Genomic DNA, 21223 nt, shown 5'->3' with positions numbered 1-21223 from the left:
GTCCTGAGATTCAGTATTTCAGCAGGATGCACATGCAGCATAAAAGGTTATAAAGATAATGCCTTGAGAATATTACATTGGTAAAGGTGACATCACTGCAACGGGCAAAAGTGACATCTGTCTGTGGTCAGATACAGGTGCTTGGTTTTGTTTTGTTCTTTTCTCTGACATCTGGATAGGGCAACTCTGAGGTTACTTCCTCTGAATTTAAAAAGGCATGTCTAATATACTTTTCTGCCATGAAAGTCCTTACAAATATATAAAGTTAACTTTTCATATGTACAGGGACAGGATGAGAGCTACCAAGCAGTTTTTCTTGCAGTGTTCAACCCTGTTGAATTATTGCTCTTCGCCCTGAAAATCGAAAACTTCTCATCTCCTTCAGCCAGGGGCTGGCTGTTGTTACTGCCTGGTTGGAGTTTACAAGTGATGCTTGTGCTATCAGTGTTGCTCCTTCAGCTTCAGCCTGGATCACATAAGCATAGAATTGAGTTCAACATGTTAAAATCTAAATAAATACTTCCATGTTTTTCAAAACTACAGCATTTAAATGGGATGGCTTTTTTCAAGAAAAATATAAGAAAAAACTTTCACAAGTGCCATGAATCAGCTAGATTTCCCAGCTTTGTCTTACAGTCCATTTGGTCAGAATTTCTACTGATCATGATGATGATTTTCTGATCTATCCAACAGACACTCATTCAAACAGTGACTGAGGAATAGAGTCGAAAGAGTCAGTGTGTTCTTTTTTAAAATAATTGCATTAAAGCACCCACTTAACTGGGAAATATTAAATTTATGAAATAAAGCCTACAAAATGAAACAGAGTATAAATGACTGTCAGTTGACTACTGTCTTACCTTATGCATTCTTAAAAGGATTTGCATATACTAAGGCAGTTTAGATAATTTGCTTGTTTTTTGTTTTCTTTTGCTTATTAAATACACTGAACTGTTCTGGTTTTCATTTATACAAAATAATGTCCTAGGACTATTAATTGTAGAACAGAGGAGTGTGGAAAAGTACCTTGGATCGAAATAGTCTTAAGGGCATGTTTGCTTTTTGACATCTCATGTTGTTAAAATAAGGAAAGAAGTTTAAATATGTGATGTGAGAAGAGATTGGAAGTAAACTTTAGCTGTGTCCTCCAGAGGGTACTTTAAAAATTGCTGATGTTTAGAAATGCACTGTGAAGATTCTAATTTTCTCTGGTTTTGTTCAGTTAAGCTTATTGTGTATGAGACGCATGTGTGTGTGTCAATTAAGAATGCAAGACAAATAGTTATGATAATTCTTGCGATTTAATAGCATTTTCTCCCTTGTTTTAAAAATGTGCTATAAATTTTGAAGAGCTGGTAAAAGTGCTTGGCCAAAGATTCTTACTGAATCCACATCTAGTAATGTTTTTTGAATACTTAGTTGAAAAATGTAATTTGTGGCTAACTGCCACAATTTTCGAGTGAGTGAAAAATATCTGAAGGCAAGGACAGAGTTAGGATTTTGTGTAAAGGGAATAGTGTGCTTTTCCAGTTTCTCTTGTGCACTTCAGAAATCTGGGTAAATATTTTAAGGTGCCGCTGATCTACCAGGAATCCTGAGCAACTAAATGAAAGTCTTATTTTCTGGCCTTAGAAGAATCTTTGTATAGCAAATGACTTTCTTGAAATTTAAATTCTGAGTAGGAAGAACTTCAAAGATAAACTGAGACAAATATAGGAAAATTTGGAAGTATGAGAGGAAATTTCATGTTATTGAAAACCGAAGTACTCTGTTTTTCATCGCTGATCAGTGAAATTGTCGTACTGAAGACACTGTTATGAGGTACAGGAGAATCTAGGAGAAAAAACACTGTGTCATGGGATAAAGAGGGAGAAGCCGAAATACTTGTTTTGATTACCTGTGTCTTCAGCCTTTGTTTTCCTAATGACGAATGACTTCCCATTAAATTGTAAATGGTGTTACTGTTAAGGGGTTCTTGGTTCTGTTTAAGGGTTTGTGTAACTGTGTAAATAAACGGAGACCAGACCGTGTATTTTGTCTTGTGTGTGTATTTAATAAATAGCTAAGAATGCAGGAAACATTAAATTGACCAGTACTTGGCTAGTATAGCCCTTATTATACTCAAGCTTCCTTTTTCATTTTTTAGTGACTCTTTCCAGTTACAGAATGTTTATTTGTGTGGACTTGGCCACAGTGAATGTGAGATAAAGCTTATTTAGATGAGGAAGTGAGTGATTTTTTTAAAAAATATGCATAAAGTAATAATTATAAACATGATTTTTAAGGATCCAGTGTGTTAAAATTGTTTGTTTACAAGCTTCTTGTAGCTGGTAGAATATCTGGCCTCAGCAGATTAACTAGTACTTACCAAACCTGTTTGATCATACCAGTTACTTCTCTCCCCACTTCATAGGTGAAGGCTCAGTCCCCAGCACTGCAGCTGTTGAGTGGACTCATGTGACTCTCGTCAGTGTTCAAAAAGGAAAGAAACACTTTCCTCGTGCCCTCTAGTCTGTGCCAACTTAAATTTAGTTTTAGCATTGATGGTAGATAATGAAATATGTGTTGAAAATACATAGGTCTGAAAATACCTGTAAGTACAAATTCAGTGGTCACTGACTGTGCAACACTTACATGGTGGGGGGACAAAAAATGTATGAGAAGTGGCCAGGAAAAAGTAGGATCAGCCAGTTCTCTTTAAAGGACTGAAGGTTAAATAGAGACAGTGTTGTTTTCTTGATAAATTCGTGATAAATTAGGCTTAGATCAAAAAATAGGTCTTCCATGTATAGTATATGCAACTTTCTCCTCTTGATTACTGTTTAAATGTAAAAATGAAAACTTATGTATTAAGCTTTTTAATTAAAAAGTTCTTAAAGGCAATTTCTGTAGGGATTTGTAGCTGCTGAAATCTTGTTTCTGCTCTCTGAGTCAGTCTGCATCATCATCATTTAGTGATGCTCAGCAAGGCGAGCAGATTGAGAGGAGTCAGTCCTGGGGGTCCAATATACCTTTATATCTGGTCAGACTGCACCATTTCTTCATCCTTGATGACTCCTATGCACCTACTGTCTGCTTGCTTGCTTTAAGTCTCATCTTCCAACTTTCCTTTCTCTTTAGCAGAACAACATAATTAGTACTTTTCTTTTGCCTCTATCTTATTTATACAGCAGTGAACTGGTAGAGCACACTGGTGCCACATGGCGTGTTGGGAAAAACCATAAAATGCCTGTCTCTCCTTGGAAGGAGACTTATCCTAACAAAGATCATACTTTCTCATGCAGCTCATCTGTGAACAGGAATCCTGCTGAGTGTGCCAAGCAGATATGCATCATTTTTTTTCATGTGGACTTGGCCATAATATATCCTCTACTGTTTTTATTTTCTTCTCTTAATACCAGCCATTCAGTCTCTGTGGCTATGATATGCATGAAAGTTTGTTTAAAGTTTCATGCTGGCTGAATAAACAGTAGGTTGAGAAACTGCAAAGGTAGTTTCAGTATGATGCATTACTTCAAAGGTAACATGCCAATCTCTTTTGCAAACATTGAGTAATTAGGGGATTGAGTAATTTGAGGTGAGGATTGTGGTCACCAAATCTCCCATCTGTGATGCTAGGCTGCACCTCTCCTGCAAATACCAGTGGCATATCAAACCCTCTCAGGCAGTTGTAACACTTATGACACATTTTTTAGTCTTGAGAAACACTCTTTGCTGTTCTGGATCAGTGTTGAGCATGATTATTTCTTCTGTTTGCATTCTTTATACCTCTTTTCTCTTGGATAAGACCAAAACATAGAAGGTTGTTTTGCTAGAATAGATTGACCTGTACATCTCCTTTTGCCTGCTTGTTCCTTTTTCATGGCTGTAAAAGACCGGATAGAACATATGAAGAGCCTAGAAAGTTCTACCATGAAAAGCTTTGCCCAGAAACCTCCACTCTACTGAGAGAAAGCACTCTCAAGTGTAGAGGACAGCTGCTGCATTTCTGTGTTGCAGCCAGGGAATTTTTGAGACCCATTGTTTAAGGTTTGGGTCAATTTTCCCAGCTATTAAGACTTTATGAATAGGGCTATCTTTTCTAAATATCGAGTCTTTAGAGTTAAATCTAATACCTCCAAAGAAACACGTGACCTACATTTTATAAAGGGATTTCCATGGTTCTGGGACATCTTTAGTGGGGATTATTAAAATAGTTTTTCTGAATCTTTCCGTTTCATACTTCCCCCCCCAAAAAAAAATTATCTCTGGATATGAGCATATCAGCAACATGCTGTAATGGCGAAGCTCTAGCAGACAAAAGGAATCCACAAGGTTTATGGCCCCATTCCAGACTCACATGAATTAACCTGTACCTGCTGTAATGTTTGCAGGAAGCAAGGTCAGATTAAGATGGAAAATAATTAAATAACAAATTTTGCTTGACAGCTGCAAGGGTTGTTGAGGAACGTGACTGTCAGAAGTTCTGAGGGGATGCTTCTGCTGTCAGTCCGCTCTTGAAATTGTTGGTGCTTAGTACCAGGAAAAACTGGAATAATAATACATTTTTTCGGGAAGCTGTGGCAGGTGGATGCCAGCAATAGTTATGAAGAGACCTCTAGCCCTAAACTGTCAGACTGCAGAAGGAAGAGTGTTAAATTCTAATCTCCGATTTACAAGTCTGGCAGTGCACACTGTTCACATGGTGTGTGATCTGAATAATGATGTGTCTATTCCTGATCTCATTAACCCTGATTTAATCCAGGATCTTATTTCATTAATTCCTGCAAGCTTTCATACAACTGGTTACACAAACAAACAAAGCCCTAAAAATCCTGTAACACTGTGACTATCTTTCCAGCTAAATATTTTCATTATCCCTTTTTTTCCTAAAAAAGTCTCAGCTTGTCTGAGGGTAGTCTTTTAAAATACTGATGCACCTTCAGGAGTCTCAGTTTTCATTTTACATGCAGGGGTATCATCCAACCCTTGCCCTCCTTAGGTAGGTTCAGTGGACTTGTCTGCATAACCTTTGTAGCTGTGTGTTGCAGACGTTTAGTAATTGTGATGGTTTAATAGGGTGTTTGAAGAGAGGTCTATCAAAGAACAATAGGAACATCTGTAATTTGCCCTAACCTTTTTACGACACAGTTTTTCATTCTGTAATGCAGAATTGTGTGATTAAAGTCTTCTATAGGAATTTGTGTAACTTTTCTTGACTTGTTAATTGGTTAGAAAAATGGCTGTTTGGACCATCACCAGGTTTTTTTTTTAAATGTGGTTGAAATTAAAATTTTGAAATTCTGTGGTGCAGTATTTTTTCTATTTTGTATGTTTTGTGTAGCACGGTGACTTCCTTTCTGTTTGTGGGTTTATTTTTTTTGTTTGTTTTTTACTGTGCAACATCATTTAGAAAAGATAAATCCTTTCATAAAAAAATTCATCTGTATGATTTTAAACAGAGAATGCAAGACACTGGATGAGTCAGTTAATGTTCTCATTAGAAAATCCTGCTGCTAAGGATCATCTGGTCTGTGATAGGATTCTGCATAAAGGATTTGTTACTTTGTCTCTCTAAACCTGTCTGTGTCATAGAGATAGCTTATCTGCTTATCTAACACATTACAATTTGTAATACTGCCTCCCATCACTTTATTTTAAAAATCTATGTTGTCTCTTTTTTTCTCTGTATTGGCCATCTCTTCAAATTGTTGTGAGAAGGAACATAAATACAACCCTGGAAATTAATGGATTTAAGTAGTTTCTTGTATATATTATCAACTTAGCTTTATGTGGTAATATGCACAGGGCTTTTCCTGCTGACAGCAGAAGTATTTTTACTACATGAAATATCCATTTATCACCCTGTAAAACTGTAGTATGTTACAGCAGGCTTTTTTAATATGGCCAGGTGCCTGTGGGGGAAACTATCAGCATGCTGAATTCTGGCATATCCCACTGTCTGCTCGAAGAAATGAGGAATGACATTGCACTTTCAAGTAAAGCAACAATGCTTCTAATTTCTGGGTTAAAATGGAACCTTTGTGAGAAGAAATTTAATTCTATTTGAAATTGCTTGAATAATTTCATTCTGCTTGAGCTGAACTGAGGAGAAACTGCCCAAGAAGCACCTTTTGTGCCTCCCCACAGTACCTTGCCGCAGTACTCATGAATGCAGGAAGGAGCACATGTGTGTTTCTAAGCACCTGCACAAATGTGTGTGTGTGTGTGTGTGTGTGTTGAGACCACTGGGCAGCTGAAACACACACAGACTGTACTGTTCTGTTGCCAAACACAGGTGAAAGGCAGGAATTCCAGCTGATGAAAGCCTGGCTGGCCATCCATTGCCATAAAGGTTATGGAGGTGGGAGAGGAGGAGGATGAGGGTGCCAGTTAAAGAGTCAGGTCGTCAAGCATCTTCCCCATGACAATCTTTGCTGCAGCAGTGCCTTTTCCCCTTTATCCCACTGCTCATATTTGTTGCTAAATATGTGCAGCAAAAAAAATTCTCAGCCCCAGATTAAAACTGGGGAGGACAGTGCACTGCAGGGGTTCACGGGCAGTGTTAGCAGACAACTCGATGGCAGTATGAAAGAAGGAAGTTGCTTCCAGTTCCTCTACAGGTTGTGAGACCTGCTGCAGTCATACAGTGTGATTCTCTGTGAGGTTTCAGAAGTGCAAAGTCCATGTCAGCTCTGCAACATGTTCACTCTAAATCTTACAGTCTTTGGGTCATCATCTCTCAAGTTCCTCACGTGTGGGTGGTGGGACTGTGTCCCTCTGTTCTGGTGACAAGGTGATGAGTTTGGTTTTCCTCACCTCTTTAATAAATTTATAACAAGCTTCTGCCTTTGTACTTCTCACCTTGGGGAACCTGCACATAAAAATCCACAAATGTACTTGCTGTTTTTCAAAGCCTTCCTTAAAGGTGTCTTGTCACAGTGCTTACAAAATGCTAAAGTGCTTATGCACCTGGCCTATGCCAATCACTTCTGCTTCTTCCTGCTTCCTGCCATCTGCAGTGTCTGTTAATCTGTTATGCTTTTGCTTACACCTAGATTGTGAGATCTCAGAGAGAGATACTGTTGTTTTTTCAGTGGGGTCAGGATGCACTGAGTGGCTTGGAATGGCATCCAGCACCCAGCACTGCATCCTTTTCCTATTTGCTTTTTTTAATTACTCTAATTATAATTTTCAGCCTTGGTCCATTAAGTGCATTGAGATGTAATGAATTGCTTTTTCTGTTTGTAGCGAAGCTAATCACTGCTGTAGCCAAGCACATCTCCAAAACCCAAACCACAATAAGCAGAGGGTGTATTCTTTTTTCTTCTTGATTTTCTCTGAGACAAGTGGTGTTAAGTGTTTGTTGTACATTTTTTAAACTGTGCTCTCCACTTTTGTTACTGTTGTTTCCTTGCTGTTTCTTGTAGCCTCCATCTCCCCTCCTCCCCCACCCCCCAATTCTTTTAGTCTTTTCTTTTTTTGGTAATTAAAAATACCCAACAAACTAAATGGTATAGGTGAATATGAGCTGTCTCCTTTTAAACTGAAGAACAAAGTCTGAGGCTAAGGGCATGGAACAAGGAGATTTTCTTGACCTGAAGGGATGCAGAAACACACACTCCTGTTCCCAGAAAAGCACAGCTGAAAGATTGCATAACACTCAACGAATCTGAGAGTTTTGTTAAATTTATTATAAGGCCTGCACTTATCTCTCTAGAAGTACAAGGCTTTCTACAGTTGTAAGAGTGGATGTCCTATCCAAAGGCCTTTTTTTATCAGAAGTATGTACAAAAAGACACACCAAAGCTGTATTAAAAAGGAAGAATGTGGAGATTTCTTTACAAGAGGAGCTTGAGTTTGCTGTAGCATACTGGGCATTGGTGTGTAGGAGAGGAGCAGAGGCATTCAAGTGTGGCACAGTGTGGCCTCCTTAGAGCTGTGGTGGTTAGAGCTGTGGTACAGAAGGCATTGTAGCATCTCAAGGTGGGATAAACAGGGAAAGTTCAGACACAGACATCGCAGAGAAGTTACCAGCAGTTCAAGCAGGAACAGGTTGCACTGTGTCTTTAGTGGCACAGTATTTTTGTGGCTAATGTTGAATACACTGGATGTAGGAGTTAATGGGTTTTTTTCATAAGAACTGTTAATTTGTCATTTCATTGTAAATTTTTCTGTTGGAAGCTGTTTGCACTAAATCCAAACTATTAATTTTTTTGTATGGATGTTTTCACATGCCCCACTATTATCCTAAATGTTTGAGTATCACCTTTGTATTAAGTTTATAAATAAAATTAGTAATAAAATGAATATTTAGATGCTCTAAGAACAATGCACATGGCAGATGGGCTGTTGAAGCCTTTACTTATGGCTCTGTAATGAATTTATGATTGTGCAGACTGAGTTCTGGGTGTATGGTAAATAGCAGAGCAGTGTCCTGACAGGAAGCTTTGGAGTGTTCATAAGGTCCTTCCATCTGAGAAGCAAGGGCAGCACTATGGGCTCACCTGAGCAGCCATGCAAACAGTGCTGCTGACTGTCCGTGGATGGTGTTCAAGGCTTTAGTTGTGCTGGGAGAGAGCCAACCAGTGCATCTTTTTTTAGGTGGTAGCACAGGAAAAAGAAAGGAGGGTAACATGTCAGAGTCCTCATCTTTGAGGTGCCTCATTCTGCTTACTGCTGGTGTTACTGCTGGAATAGATGCACTGTTCACAGGTAAAACTGGGTGAACAAACGTTTTTCCCTATCAAGCCGTAAATCAGACAGAAGTCATGTGAACCACAGAAATACACTTGATTTTGAAGGCCAGATACAGAAACCAAAGAACTGTTTGAGAAAGGTTTAGGAGGCTTTGGTTTAGAAATAACCCCAGAATTAGGCAGTACTAGCACAAACCAGGAGGCTCATGAACTGTAACCCTGTCTCTTTTTTTTAAATTGTATTTATTTAATGTCGTATGCCTGACAGACAGCTGGGAACGTGTTTCCTATAAACTTGGGATAAGCTGATAATGAAAAAGGAGAGAGGATGTGGAATCCTGCAGAGTGAAACAAGAGCATAACTTTTATCATCAGCTCAGATGATGTGTGCAGTAGCAGTATGGGATCTATGCAGCTGTTAGAAGCTGGGGGTCACTGCTGGGGAGGCACACTTTCCAAGCTATCCTCCCCACTCTGCTTGCTGACAGGGCCACTACTAAGTGTCTCCTGTCATAACCAGCTAATGGAGAGATCTCAGTCTTGATCGTGGTGCTTGAAGGTCTCATGTTCTCCCTCTGTATCTTGGTATTGCCCTAGAGAGGAGAAGCCAAAGACTAGTGATGCAGAAGCCAGGAAGATAAAAGCTAGGTGGTTTCTTAATTGTCCCTGAAATGTTGTCATTTTGCTCATGTAAAGCTCTTGCTATGAAAGTATACTGGATTTTAGTGCTGCCACCATCTTTCTGGTTGAAAATAATTTTCATATTGATGCTAGTTCAGTTGATGGAAAGGTTTGTTCCAACTTTGCTGCAGGATATGGTGTTTATTTATATTAGAACTACAAGATTCTTGACAATATCGGTGTTGCATTTGTTACTAAGCATGTTTATAATTATTCACTAACTCTTAACTAGTTGCAGTGAAAATGTCACAGGAAATTACTCAGGAGGAGTAAATATTGCAGTGATGTACTCTGCAGCAGAGTTTGAGGTTTTAATATAAATGGATAATTGAACTCATATATTGTTTGAAGTTGCAGATATTGGTTTCAGGAAATCATTGTGGCAGATGTCTCTTGAAATGTAAAGTATGTTTTTCTGAGAAAAGAGATTGAAGGAAAAGCATTCTTTATCGTGGAGGGGTCAAGAGCAGTAGCTGTTTTTCCCTTTGCATGGAAGCCTCAGATAAATTACTTTATAGTCTGATAGTGATTTTTCTCATAATTTTTCATGGCTCCCAACAGCTTTGAGGAATGAACTGTTGGCTTTAGAATTTTGTACCTGCAGCAGCACAAAATAGCATTTTGTTGCATTTACACTTCTGGAAAAGGTTGCAGTAATTTCCTCAAATGTTTTCAGCTGAGTTTCCTGTAAAGGTCAGAACTGCTAGAGTAAAAAAAACTTGAAACTTTGGTGTAATGAAAATGACAGAAGTTTTTGTACTTTCCTAACTGTAACTTTTGTGGCTGACCTAATTCAAGCATTAGCTATAACTTCAAGGAAACTTTTTGATAGGTGAATGGGAACTTCAACATGTAGACACACAAACAGAATAGACTTTTTCCGTGGAAGATAATACAATATGAAATTCTGAAAACAAAGCTAGGTCTTGCAAACAACAGTAGAGAAATGACATGTTTTCTCTTTGAAAGCTGTTAACTGCTCTTTTTGTCTCTCTCCAGCTTGACAAGGAATGTGTCATGTGAATGAGTAACAGTTTTTGACGTGCAGAAGATAAGGTGCTTAGTTTCTAGATTTTATAGGTTGAAATAGCCATTTAATAGGCTACAGGTACACTTGAATATATTGTATATTCCTATGTGATGGACTTTCATCACACTGCATAATTTGTTGTTATTTAATATTTTGTCACGTTGTAAAGTTCATAAGCATATGGAAAATGTCTTACAAATTTCCTGTGGCTTATACTGATGTAGGATTGGATTAGAGAAGATCCAAATAAAAACAGCTCAAGGATTGTCTAGGATTTTGTGTTTCTTTGGAGAAACTGTGTTTCGAAGTTTGCTAGAAGAAAATCTTTTCGTGGTGATTTGGCTGTTGGTATCTATGTGGTATGATTGAATCCTAGTTACAAAAAAAATTATATTTTTAGGTGTTAAAAGGATGTACAAATTTTAAGGGCCTCCAGAGTACCCTATGCCCCCATAATATCTTTGAAATCGTAACATTCCATGAAATCAAGCTTAGTTTATTTTTAAAGCTCACAATTCCTTTTTTCCAATATTTCTCAGATCGAGGATGCCTCTTCCAAGTAAGAACTGCTTATTATATTGGAATCACACAGGAGGTGGAAGATGTCTTAAAATTTCTGGCGTCAAGAGAGCCTGGTTTAGATTTTGTGGGTGAAATGTGAGGTTATTTACTTAAGGCCTGGGTTCCCTTACAGCTTGGGTTCCTGAGGCATAGCCTCTTGAAAATTATCTGCTAATAACCCGCAGTTACCTTTGTGCAGGCTAAGAAAAAAGTGCAGCATTTTGATCCTTGAAATTTATACTGGGCATTGTCCCAAAATCAAGTACCAAACAGTACCAGAGACTGAGGTTTAGAGGTATTTTTGATGCTGGTAGCACTGGGAAAGCCTAGCTCTTTGCAGGTAGGTTATGTGAGTGAGACAGCTGCTCATTCTGCAGAGACATCTCAGTATTGGAGGAAGGGTGACGTAAAGAGCCAAACGCTGCACTCAGGATCCCTGTGAGCTCCTTCTCCTGAGGCTCTGTGTGTGGCTCTCCATAGACATTTGTCTTGTGAACTTGGTTTTGTAAAGGGCTCTCTAGGTTGTTGAGTCTGGTCCAGATAGTGTCAGGGATTCTTAGTGAAGGTGCTCAGAGTATCCCTCTGAGGAGACTCAGCACAGCTCAGGTGTCCTGCAGGACCAGTTCAGCCCCCCTTGTTCTATTCAGGGGCAGATTGGTCCACAGTGAGTGGTGGTTGTATCTGATTAAGATGTGAATATATTTGCTGTAGTCAAAATACCACCAGAAACAAATGCAAAAGTCCTAGTCAGGAGGTGCACTGAAGTCCTTGCTGGGCAGACAACTTGCTCAAGTAGACTGAGCTTTTCCCAGTATTTTAGAGAAGTATAATGTAGTAAAATCTCTTAGCTTTCTTGTTTCTTCTCTCTTTTCATACACAAGCTCCTTTTTCAAGAAGCTTGAACTTGCAACTGCACCATTAGTTTCTGTTCATCCTCCTTTAGCATTTAAATTCACCTGTTCTTGAACTACTTAAGGCAGACCGAGGACTTCCATCCTAACTGAATGTTTGCTTTCTACTTACTTACTTGTGTACATGGAATTTCTTCTTTAAAAGAAATAATATCTGAAAACTTCAACTTGAAATCAGAACCAGAAATAGAGCTTGTCATATACTGGGAAGGTTCCCACAAGCCACCTTTGTTATGCACAGATTTGCAAGTTCATTTGCCTACTCTTTCCATGTGTGGTAGGCTTTGACTCCTTACAGATCTGGAATGAGTGGATTATGTAGAGAGACTTCTATAACCATTACTGACACAGCACCAAGATTTTAGGGCCATTATGGTTGCATCATTTACCAAATATGCAAGGTAGTAATTTTAGTGTATTTTTTGCAGTAAAGTGAGCTGACTTGGTGTATCTGTTTGACCAGACTTGTTTGTGTTTGTTTTCACTTCATTCTTCAAGGAGAAATGAAGTTTTCAATACAACATTATGGTATTTTAGAGTAATAAGCTATTTTTTACAGCTGGTAAGAGTGGGGATAGATACAAAGGGCTATGTCAATATTTCTAAATTTTATCAGCACTAGGGTCCCTTTCTTTGTCCTGAGGATAGGGCTGCCTGGCTCTGTTTGGGCCACAGCTGAAGAAAAGTCCTAAAATCCTAAGTTCCCTAAGGGTGAGCAGTATAGAAGAGAAGATAGCAAAGAGGCAGAAGCCAGATACTAGAGAGAGGAGAGAGGCTGTAATATCGGCACCAATGTTTGCTGCAGGCTGCAGTGGTGAGGCTGTTGAAGGTGTGGGGCATTTGTTTGGGTTTGTTTGTAAGTTTTTAAGTCTTGTGCTGTAGACTAAGACCAGGAATTGAAAAGATGTGCAAGGGTCTTAAACTGGCAGAACTTACTGCAGAATATGTGCTAAGATATGGGCTCCCTATAGGGTATTGCTAAGTATGGGTATGTTTCTGGTACAATTTTAGGCTTAGTAGGACTGGATTGACTTTTGCTTGATTTCTGTTTCACTATTTGGACAATTATACATTTTTACTTTCAATTCTCTCCTGGATCTGTGATTTCAAGCTGCTGAGGTTGATCTTGTCATCTTACTCTGGGCAGTTAGCTATGAAAAACTATGACCCTTCTCATGAGCATCAAAGGAAACAGTAATGAAAAGTAGCTCAAACAAGTACTAGAAAGGCAGAAAATAAAGTAGTACTTAGACGATTTTGGTGACTGCAAGGTGAAAATTCATTCTATATGGATTTCAGCTGAGTGGACACTCAGGATGTGTGACTCTCTTCTTTCCATGAATAGTGGATGAGAAAGGAAGTGTAAGACTTCCCACCCTACAAACAAATGCCAGTGTTTGGGAGTTGTTTTGTATTCCCGTTGCTTTTCTCAGGAGCCAAACAAGGCTTCCTCAAAAAGCTGTCAGCAGCAACAAAGGCACCAGTGTCATTCATCTGGAGACTAAAAGGTACAGCACTGTTTTCTGTTACAGCAGACAGTTTTTTCTGTCAGTTTTGAAGTTGCAAAAGGATTTTAAAAATGAAAAAAATTGTACTGTTTTTTCAGAATGTGTGAATTGAGGATTTAATTACATTCTGACATAAAGAATGAAAAATAACACAGTAATGATACACAGGAAGCAAGTTCTGGCAAGATGGGGTCTTCCGTAGGGTGTTGTCTTGTGGTCTGGTGCACACGAGAGTACTGTTTGAGTCACAAATTCTGTTTAAACTGTAGATAATATTTTAATACACAGTGAATTTGTCACCTAGCTGCAAAATAAATTTAAAGCTTCAATATGGCAAGCTTTGGGTGAACTCATTTATTATACATTTTATTTTTTAAAGCTATGAAAAAAAACTTGTGGAATAATGTATGTGTTAGGTCTAGTACATTTTTTTGTAGAAAGTGATATATTCCTCTAAATGTGTACAGTGTTCTTAAATTCTCATGTGGTTCACTTTTCTACAAGAACTATGTGCAGCATTTCTTCTAACAACAGCAGCATCTGTCACACAGATACCACACTCCTTTCATTCACATATCCACATTTGTTATTTCAGTTATTATAGTTACTGTGATGAGTTGGATTTTAGATACTATTTTACCTTTGTGATGTCACTAGATAAAAGATTTATTGTACCCTCAGTGGGCAGCAGTTTATAAAACTTTTATCTCTGCTAATGGAACACAGAAAATGCTTTGTGCAGATACAGGAGACTGTATTAATGTTGTGTAGCTAATAGTTCAGCTTTGAAATACCAGTTGGACTGGGGAAATAAGATGGTAAAAAAAAAGAAGTTCAGGTTTAAGGTGCATTTTATAGAGAATAACTTGCAAATTCTTGCTTTGCTTGATGCTGTTCACAGATGACAGCTTCAGAAACTTCATATAGAAATGTGCTTTCTATGGTTTAGTGCCCGCGTCTGATATGCTGAAAACCTAAATAAGAGCTACAGTATTTCCTGTCTCAGACAGTAACAGTGCTGTGGGAAGGTGGAGGTTGATACTGTACTGGGATGTAGAAGAGGGCAGTGAATGTAAAAGAGTTGAAAGGGAGGAGGAGAGGTTGAGTTTTTTATCAGGCAAAGAGTTTGTCCAAAGCCATCACCTGTCCCTGATGCCTGCTCAGCGTAGATCTCATCAGATTTGTGGATGGTATCAAACTGAGAGAGCAATTAACATGCTTGAAGGCAGGGCTGCTGTTCACAGGGCCCCAGACAGGAACATTATGAAATCCAGCAAGGGAAGTACCAGTTCTTGCCCTGGGAAAGAGGAATTGCTGTCATGCAGAGTGGGACCTGATAGGTTTGGGATCAACTCTGCTGAAAAGGACCCTTGGGTCCTGGTGGGCGGCAGCCTTGTACCCTGCCATCAAACACAGTGAACAGCATCCTGGGCTGCATTAATAGCCTGCAGATTGAAGGAAGTGATAATTCTCCTTCACCTGGCACTCATTAGTCCACATCCAGAATACAGCATCCCATTTTGTGGATGGGATGAGGATTTTACATAAAGGAAGAATATCGATAAACTGAAGCAAGCTCTGTGCCTGAGGAAGCTGAAGCACATGCACCCTGAGGAGATGCTGAGGGAGGTGTGGGGTTATTCAGCCTGAAGAAATGGTTCTGGGGAGACCTTCCAATACACACAAGAATGTTATCCAGGAGACAGAGCCAGGCCCTTCCAGTGGTGCCTGGTGGGAAGGACAGGAGAGAGCAGATGGAACTTGAAAAGAAAGTTTCAGGCTGGCTTGAAGTGGGCTTGTGCAGTCTCTATCCTTGGAGGTTTTCAAGACCCAGCTGAGCAAACAGCCTTAAACAGCCTGGTCTGACCTCACAGGTGACCCTGGTTTGAACTGGGAATTGGAGTAGGGACCTTCTGAGGTCCCTCCCAGCCTGCGTGGCTCTGTGGCTCTAGGACAAAGCTTGGAGCCAAAACTTAACTTATTTTTCCTTATTTTTTGGGACATGGTTGGAAGCAAATGGTTTAGCCTTTGCACTGTGTCATTTTCCCATCTATAAAGTGGAGGTAATGCTGTTTGTCTACTTCAGTGGTGTTTCAAGATAAGATATATGTGAGGTGATGATATTAGGGATGCTTTGTCAAAGTGGGTGTAGGCAACAAAACAGTTAGACCTTTAAAGTCTGACTAAGAAGCTGATAAAGAAGTATTGTGCATCTTCTCAAGCACTAATTGTGAAGTCTTAAAAAGCTGTTTTCTGTGGATTTACTTTCATGAAACCCCACCATATTTATTTTCTCCATGTGCTGCCAAAGAAGTCGATCACCTTAAAAGGTAGTCAGCAGCAAAATGTGTTAGTGTTAGCAGCAGCTCTGACAGCAGGCTCTCTATATGCTTCTGCCAATTATGGTAACATTTGTCATATTTGCCTAGTTATTATTTTTCTTCCTGCTATGGTGGTTATTTCTGTGGGCTTTTCAACAGAGTAGAAACAGACTTAGCTGCCTTTACATCAGGAGCACTGTACCGGTTCTGCCCTGTGTGTCAGTTGTCCAGCTAATTGCTGGATAAACTAAGAAGCCTTTTTTTTTTTCCCCTCACGCCTTCCAGCTTTGGTGATCTTTACTAAGAGATTTGTAAAGCTGTCCTACAATTTTCACACATAAATAAGGAATTATTCTAAAAACAAAAACTATAGTGTCCATTGGAAAAGGTTACAGAAAATTGCTTTCTTTTTGTGGCATTTTGTAAGAGTCTTTGAGGTAGCATTAGAGTAGGCAGGGCTGTATACATCGAAGTTTTAAGATAAAGTCTTGGGAGCTTGAGATTTAGAATATTCTATAATACCTTTTTTTAACTCTTTCTTCTCTTTTTTCTCCCTCTCTGTCTGCCTTCTGCAGGAAATAAAGAAGGACATGAAGAAAGAAAACACTGCCAACAAACCACCAGAGAAGCCTATAAATGAAGTTTCCAATGGAAGCCCTTTACTGTTGTCTGAGACAATTATTAGAACCAACAGAAAAGGTATAGTATATAAGACGCTTAAATGCAGATTAAATTCAGACCTTTCAAAGAACAAAATGTAAACCTTTCTTGTTTCTAGAAATAAAGCTGGTGTCTGTTTAACTGAAAAGGCACAGCAGGAATAATAATAACAATAATAAAAAAAAAATGTTGTCCTCTTAGGCTGTCATATGGATGCATGTATTATGTCTAATATTTCCACATTAATTTGCACAGACATCCCTTTCTTCTTAAAAAAATCCTTCCTCAATACATTTAATTAAGGAAAGCTGTATGAGGAGATTACTAAAGCTTATTAAAGTAGGGAACTGACAACTTGCATATATGATGGTTTTTGCAGTGATGTCAGTCCACATTCATGTATTCCTACTTTATCTGGGACAGAGAACTTTAAAAAAATTTAGAAAAAGTGGAAAACATTAAAACTTAATGCATTAGTTTCCTGGGAAGTGTCTTTCACTGTCTTCTGTTTCAGACTGGAATGTATGCTCTTCATGTCTGTCTTGATTCCCAATGCAGATTCCTATGTAGGGTTTTGGCTTGGTAAAATGAAAGCCTCCAAATCTTCTGTCTCATTCCCTAGCTCCCAGTCCTGCTCTCAGAAATATCAGAATTAAACAAAAAATTGGCAGTATAAAAGCTGGATTTTTCTTTAGGTTATGTTTATGCTCCTGTTTGTAGGAGGACAATTGTCTCTGTGCAAGAGGTGTGCTGTAATTTCTTCTGGAGAATTCACTGGACAGTTTCTTACTTGCTGTCTCATACAGAATAATCTGTTGTCATTAATCATTGCTGTAATGTAATTTTCATTTTGGCATGTCTTTTAACCGGTTAGGACTATGCATGTGGAAATTTCTTCTTCTGTATTATCAGCAAATATTGTATTTGAGCTGCAGTTTGAATAGAGGTCTTAAGGTTTACAACTGCAAGTGAAGAAGATTTAATAATTTCTGCAAAATGTACGACTTCCTTTAACATGTGAGGGGGAGTAATCTCCACCTCTTTTGCAAAGATTGATGTCCTCTGAAAGAAAAAATTGAAAATAAATCTCAGAAAGCTTTGTCTTTTGAGCTTGCAGTGTCATCATTAATCTGTAGACACGTCCAGCATTTCTGATTTGGGTCATAGGTTTTTCAAGCAACAGCAGAATTAAATTACCAAGAATTATTCTTTTTCATGGCTGCTATACAGAAACATATGAGTAGCTAAGAAATTATCTGGGGACCAAGTTTGTTCCATATTGCTTCAGCTGCTATTTGGAGAAGGCTAATAGCTGTGGCAGATGCAGAGATTCGGTTCAGTCACAAGGGGATAACACTCCAAATATGATACTTAGAACACAGGCTTTCTCCTCCTCTTTCTTCCCTTTGGCTCAGAAGCTTTAAAGGATTCAGGAGATAAAGAAATTCTCTTTTTCTGTCTCTAGCTGAAGAATACAAAACCTCATATTTGTTGAGAAAAGCAAAGACTGACATGAAGATCTTGTAGGTGGAGGAAGAGGTTAGATCTGGGTGTAGCAGATTTTGTTAGGATGTTGCTGCATTGGATTTCATTGGTGGGGATTGCGCTTCTCATGGCTACCTCTGCATCATGTCAGGGCTGGTGCACTATTCATTTTGGCTGCTTCTCCACAGCTGTTTCCACTGCTGCAGAGCAAGCAGCTGCAGGATGCTGTGCTCGAGCAGTACAGCTAAGGATGCACAGAGCATACCAAGGCCAAGAAAGCTTCCCCTCGTTTTTCCTGGGATCAGTTTGAGCACGGTGCCAAAGTAGCCTTGTTTAAGTGAGGACAGCTGGGCAAGGAGTTGCTGTTGTGTTCAGTAAGAGTTTTCTAGGATCTGAGGCAGATCTCCTTGTGGAAACTGTTGCAATATGTTACTGAAAAGGGAACCCTAAATGCTATTGGCGTTGTTTTCTTAAAGTGTTCTTGTCCTGGGATTTTTATTAAATATTAACTGTTTACTGATCACAGAATGTGACCAGACTTGAAAGAGGGTATGGGTTTGTGGGGTTTTTTTTGTTGTTGTTCTTTTGGTTTGGTTTTTCTCTCCTTATTGTTAGGAAGTGAGGGGGATGGGGATGCATCTAAAGGTCTTTAATCACTGTTCACCCGTGAAAATAGTAGGCAGTATTATTTATTTTCTTGGGCAGTGTAATCTTGATGCTTGGAACTTCAGAGCAGTCCAGTGATGTGGGAGTGAAGTATTTTGTGCTGCTGCATTGTTTCTATTACGAAGATGATGATAAGTGCTTTTCTACTGTTGTGGTGTTAGGTTGCGTAGATTTATTACTTAGCTTGGTTGGCCTAATTTAAGTGTCAGCACTTTAGCAGGCATTTACATTTTGAGCAGAAGAATCTTGGCCTCTTGGGCTTCTGGCGTGTAGAGAGTTTTTCCTTGAGGAATATTGACAAGTGTCCAACAGTGGTATTCAAGGAAAATAGCTAAGTTATTTGTAAGAAACATCTACGTAGCTAAGAGGAAAAGAATGAATTTCTGAACTGGAAAGATATTTAGGATCCAACTTTTTATCTTTTTTGTTCATGCTAATTATTTCTTAGCACTGTATTGAAATTAGGGGCTCTTATAAATGTAAATGGAAATACATCTTGTAAAGGCTTATTTCCTCAAGTAAGTGAGCAAGTGGCTGCATGATACTTATTTGCTGACTGGGGTTAAACCACAATAGTAATGAACGTTTCTACTTTGGATTACACATGTAATCTAGGAACAATTTAAAGATGGTGTAACTTCACCAGTAGTAGCCTGGCTGGATTAGTACTTTCATTGCAAAGTAAGGGTGGCAGCTGGCTGTGGTATTATTAGTTATGGGTCACCATCAGTGAATCATTCAGGTTTTAGTTATAAAGACCAAGAGAAGATGGAAGGATTTGATTTTGTCTGCTTTTCACTGTGAGTGGTAAAACCAGAACATTTATCTTCCTTTAATGTTTCTTTTTGACCACAGATACTAGTGACCTAATGGAAACAAACAATAGTGACAACTGCTGTGGTGGACATAATTTAGGAAACTGTTACATTAAGCCTTGATGTATTTGTGTAGGTATTTCCTCTCTTTACAGGGTTGTAAGTATGATCTAGAAGCTAGGGCTACACTTAAGAAATAATGGGGTTATTTTCTAGATCTGCCACAGAACTGCTATGGAACTTTTGCTAATGCACTTAAACTATTGGCCAAATTACCACACTTATCTCCCAAGATCAAGTATCTTAATATAGATTGATTTTTCAGATAGGCAGAGGGGTTTTTTTCTGATTTATTCCAGTGACATATCCAGATTTATGAGTAACTTCCATGTATTTCAGCTGTCTCTGCCTCAGGCTGCCTCTTGGCAAAACCTGGGTTTATGCTTGCCTCACTAAGACATTGGGATCTGTCACAGCGTGGTAGTGATGGCAGGTAACATCTAAGAAGTTGGGCATTCTAATATAATACTCCAGTGGGTTCCTGCTTTGCCTCTGAAAGGCTCAAAAAAGGACCATTTGCTTGAGTGTAGAGATGGAGCTGGAGAAGCATAACAGCCTTGTGCTTTCCCTGGCAGTTCCCTGGGCTGCAGCAGCTCTAGGCTAGTTTTGATGGGTGCTTCAGGTGCTGCATTATCAGCCCCTGTCGAAGGAAAAAGACTATGGCACTGGATGACCTGCCTAAGGCTATATGAATGTCAGCTGTGGTTGCCTTGCATATCCATTGCCAGAAGCTGGGAGGGATCATTCTTCTGCTTCTTCCTACAGTTCATATGCCAAGAAAATCCATTTCTCAACAGGTGTGGGTCTTCTGGTATATCTTTTCACTACTCCAGATTTATTGGCTGGCATATAGAGCTATTCTTCTAAAACTTCTATAAAGCTGACTTAAAAAAAAATTAATTCCTCTTCTCTGTTTAGAATTGGCATTGTTGCACATTGGTAATAAAGGTTGGCAAAGCCTTTTCTTCCCTGAGAACGTTTTCAGATTGTTTGAAAAAGGCAAAAATATTGCTATTGTTAAAATTATCTAATAACATAAGAAAATTACAACCAGATCTTGGAACAGGAAAACACTGGAAGATATCTTCTTTTTTTTTTCTTAAGTGCTTTTCCAACATGGTGAAATTCCATCTCTTCTAAGTTAACTTTCAAAATCTAAAAACAGATCTGAAGTTGTGCAACTGTTTCAGATCAGTCATAACTTCAGTATGATCTTCATTCAGGTGTAAAGGGATATAATGGAAACTTGCATACAATGAGCTTAACTGTTAAATGGCTATAGCTTATTGTAGACTACTTTTATTCTATTTTTAAGTATCATATTGATTGTGCTATTTTGTGTATCTGGGAAAAAGAGCCCACTTGCTTAGGCCAAGTTGCAAAACTGGAGCTGATAGGCTGTATTTTGTAAGTAAACTAACAACAATTGTTATATGAGTAAACATATTTGAGGCAAAGATATATTGCCTTGTCAGATATACTTATTTTCTATAAACTGTAATTGCCGTCTGCATTGAGCTTATTCAAGCCAGCAAATCTGGAACGGCTCATCACGTGTTACATGTTCTTAATCAAAGCCAAACACTGAAAGCAAGGAAATGTTTTTTCTAGTTCTCTCGAGAATTATTTATTTTACCTTCCAGCCTACATTTAAATAATGAAGGGAATTTACATACTATGCTAAAAGGGAAGTTTTGTGAAAGTAGATTTGATGATATAATAGGTTTAATTTAGGAATAAAAAGTCTGTTTTATGCAAAACTGATATTTAAGCCCATTTTTGTAAATTAGAGAAATGGGAGAAGTATTTCACAAGAAAAATGCTTCATCATTTTGTTCAATAGTGTT

General features: G+C 38.6%; 1 protein-coding gene across 10 annotated transcripts in view; it reads left to right on the top strand.

Moving 5' to 3' along the window:
• Positions 1-21223, top strand: part of SH3KBP1 (SH3 domain containing kinase binding protein 1) — a 217967-nt gene that overhangs the window by 58913 nt on the left and 137831 nt on the right. For all 10 annotated transcript variants that reach the window (XR_010428559.1, XR_010428564.1, XR_010428562.1 and 7 more), the window contains one exon: positions 16266-16389. Coding sequence is in view for 4 of the 10 variants with exons in the window: in XM_064646750.1 (XP_064502820.1) it covers positions 16266-16389 (124 nt within the window). In the remaining 6 variants the exon portion in view is untranslated. The remainder of the gene's footprint in view (positions 1-16265; positions 16390-21223) is intronic.

The sequence above is a fragment of the Pseudopipra pipra genome, chromosome 2, assembly GCF_036250125.1.
Source record: "Pseudopipra pipra isolate bDixPip1 chromosome 2, bDixPip1.hap1, whole genome shotgun sequence".
Classification (NCBI taxonomy): domain Eukaryota; kingdom Metazoa; phylum Chordata; class Aves; order Passeriformes; family Pipridae; genus Pseudopipra; species Pseudopipra pipra.
The sequence above is the reverse complement of the archived record's forward strand: the minus strand, read 5'-3'. Positions and strand labels throughout refer to the sequence as shown.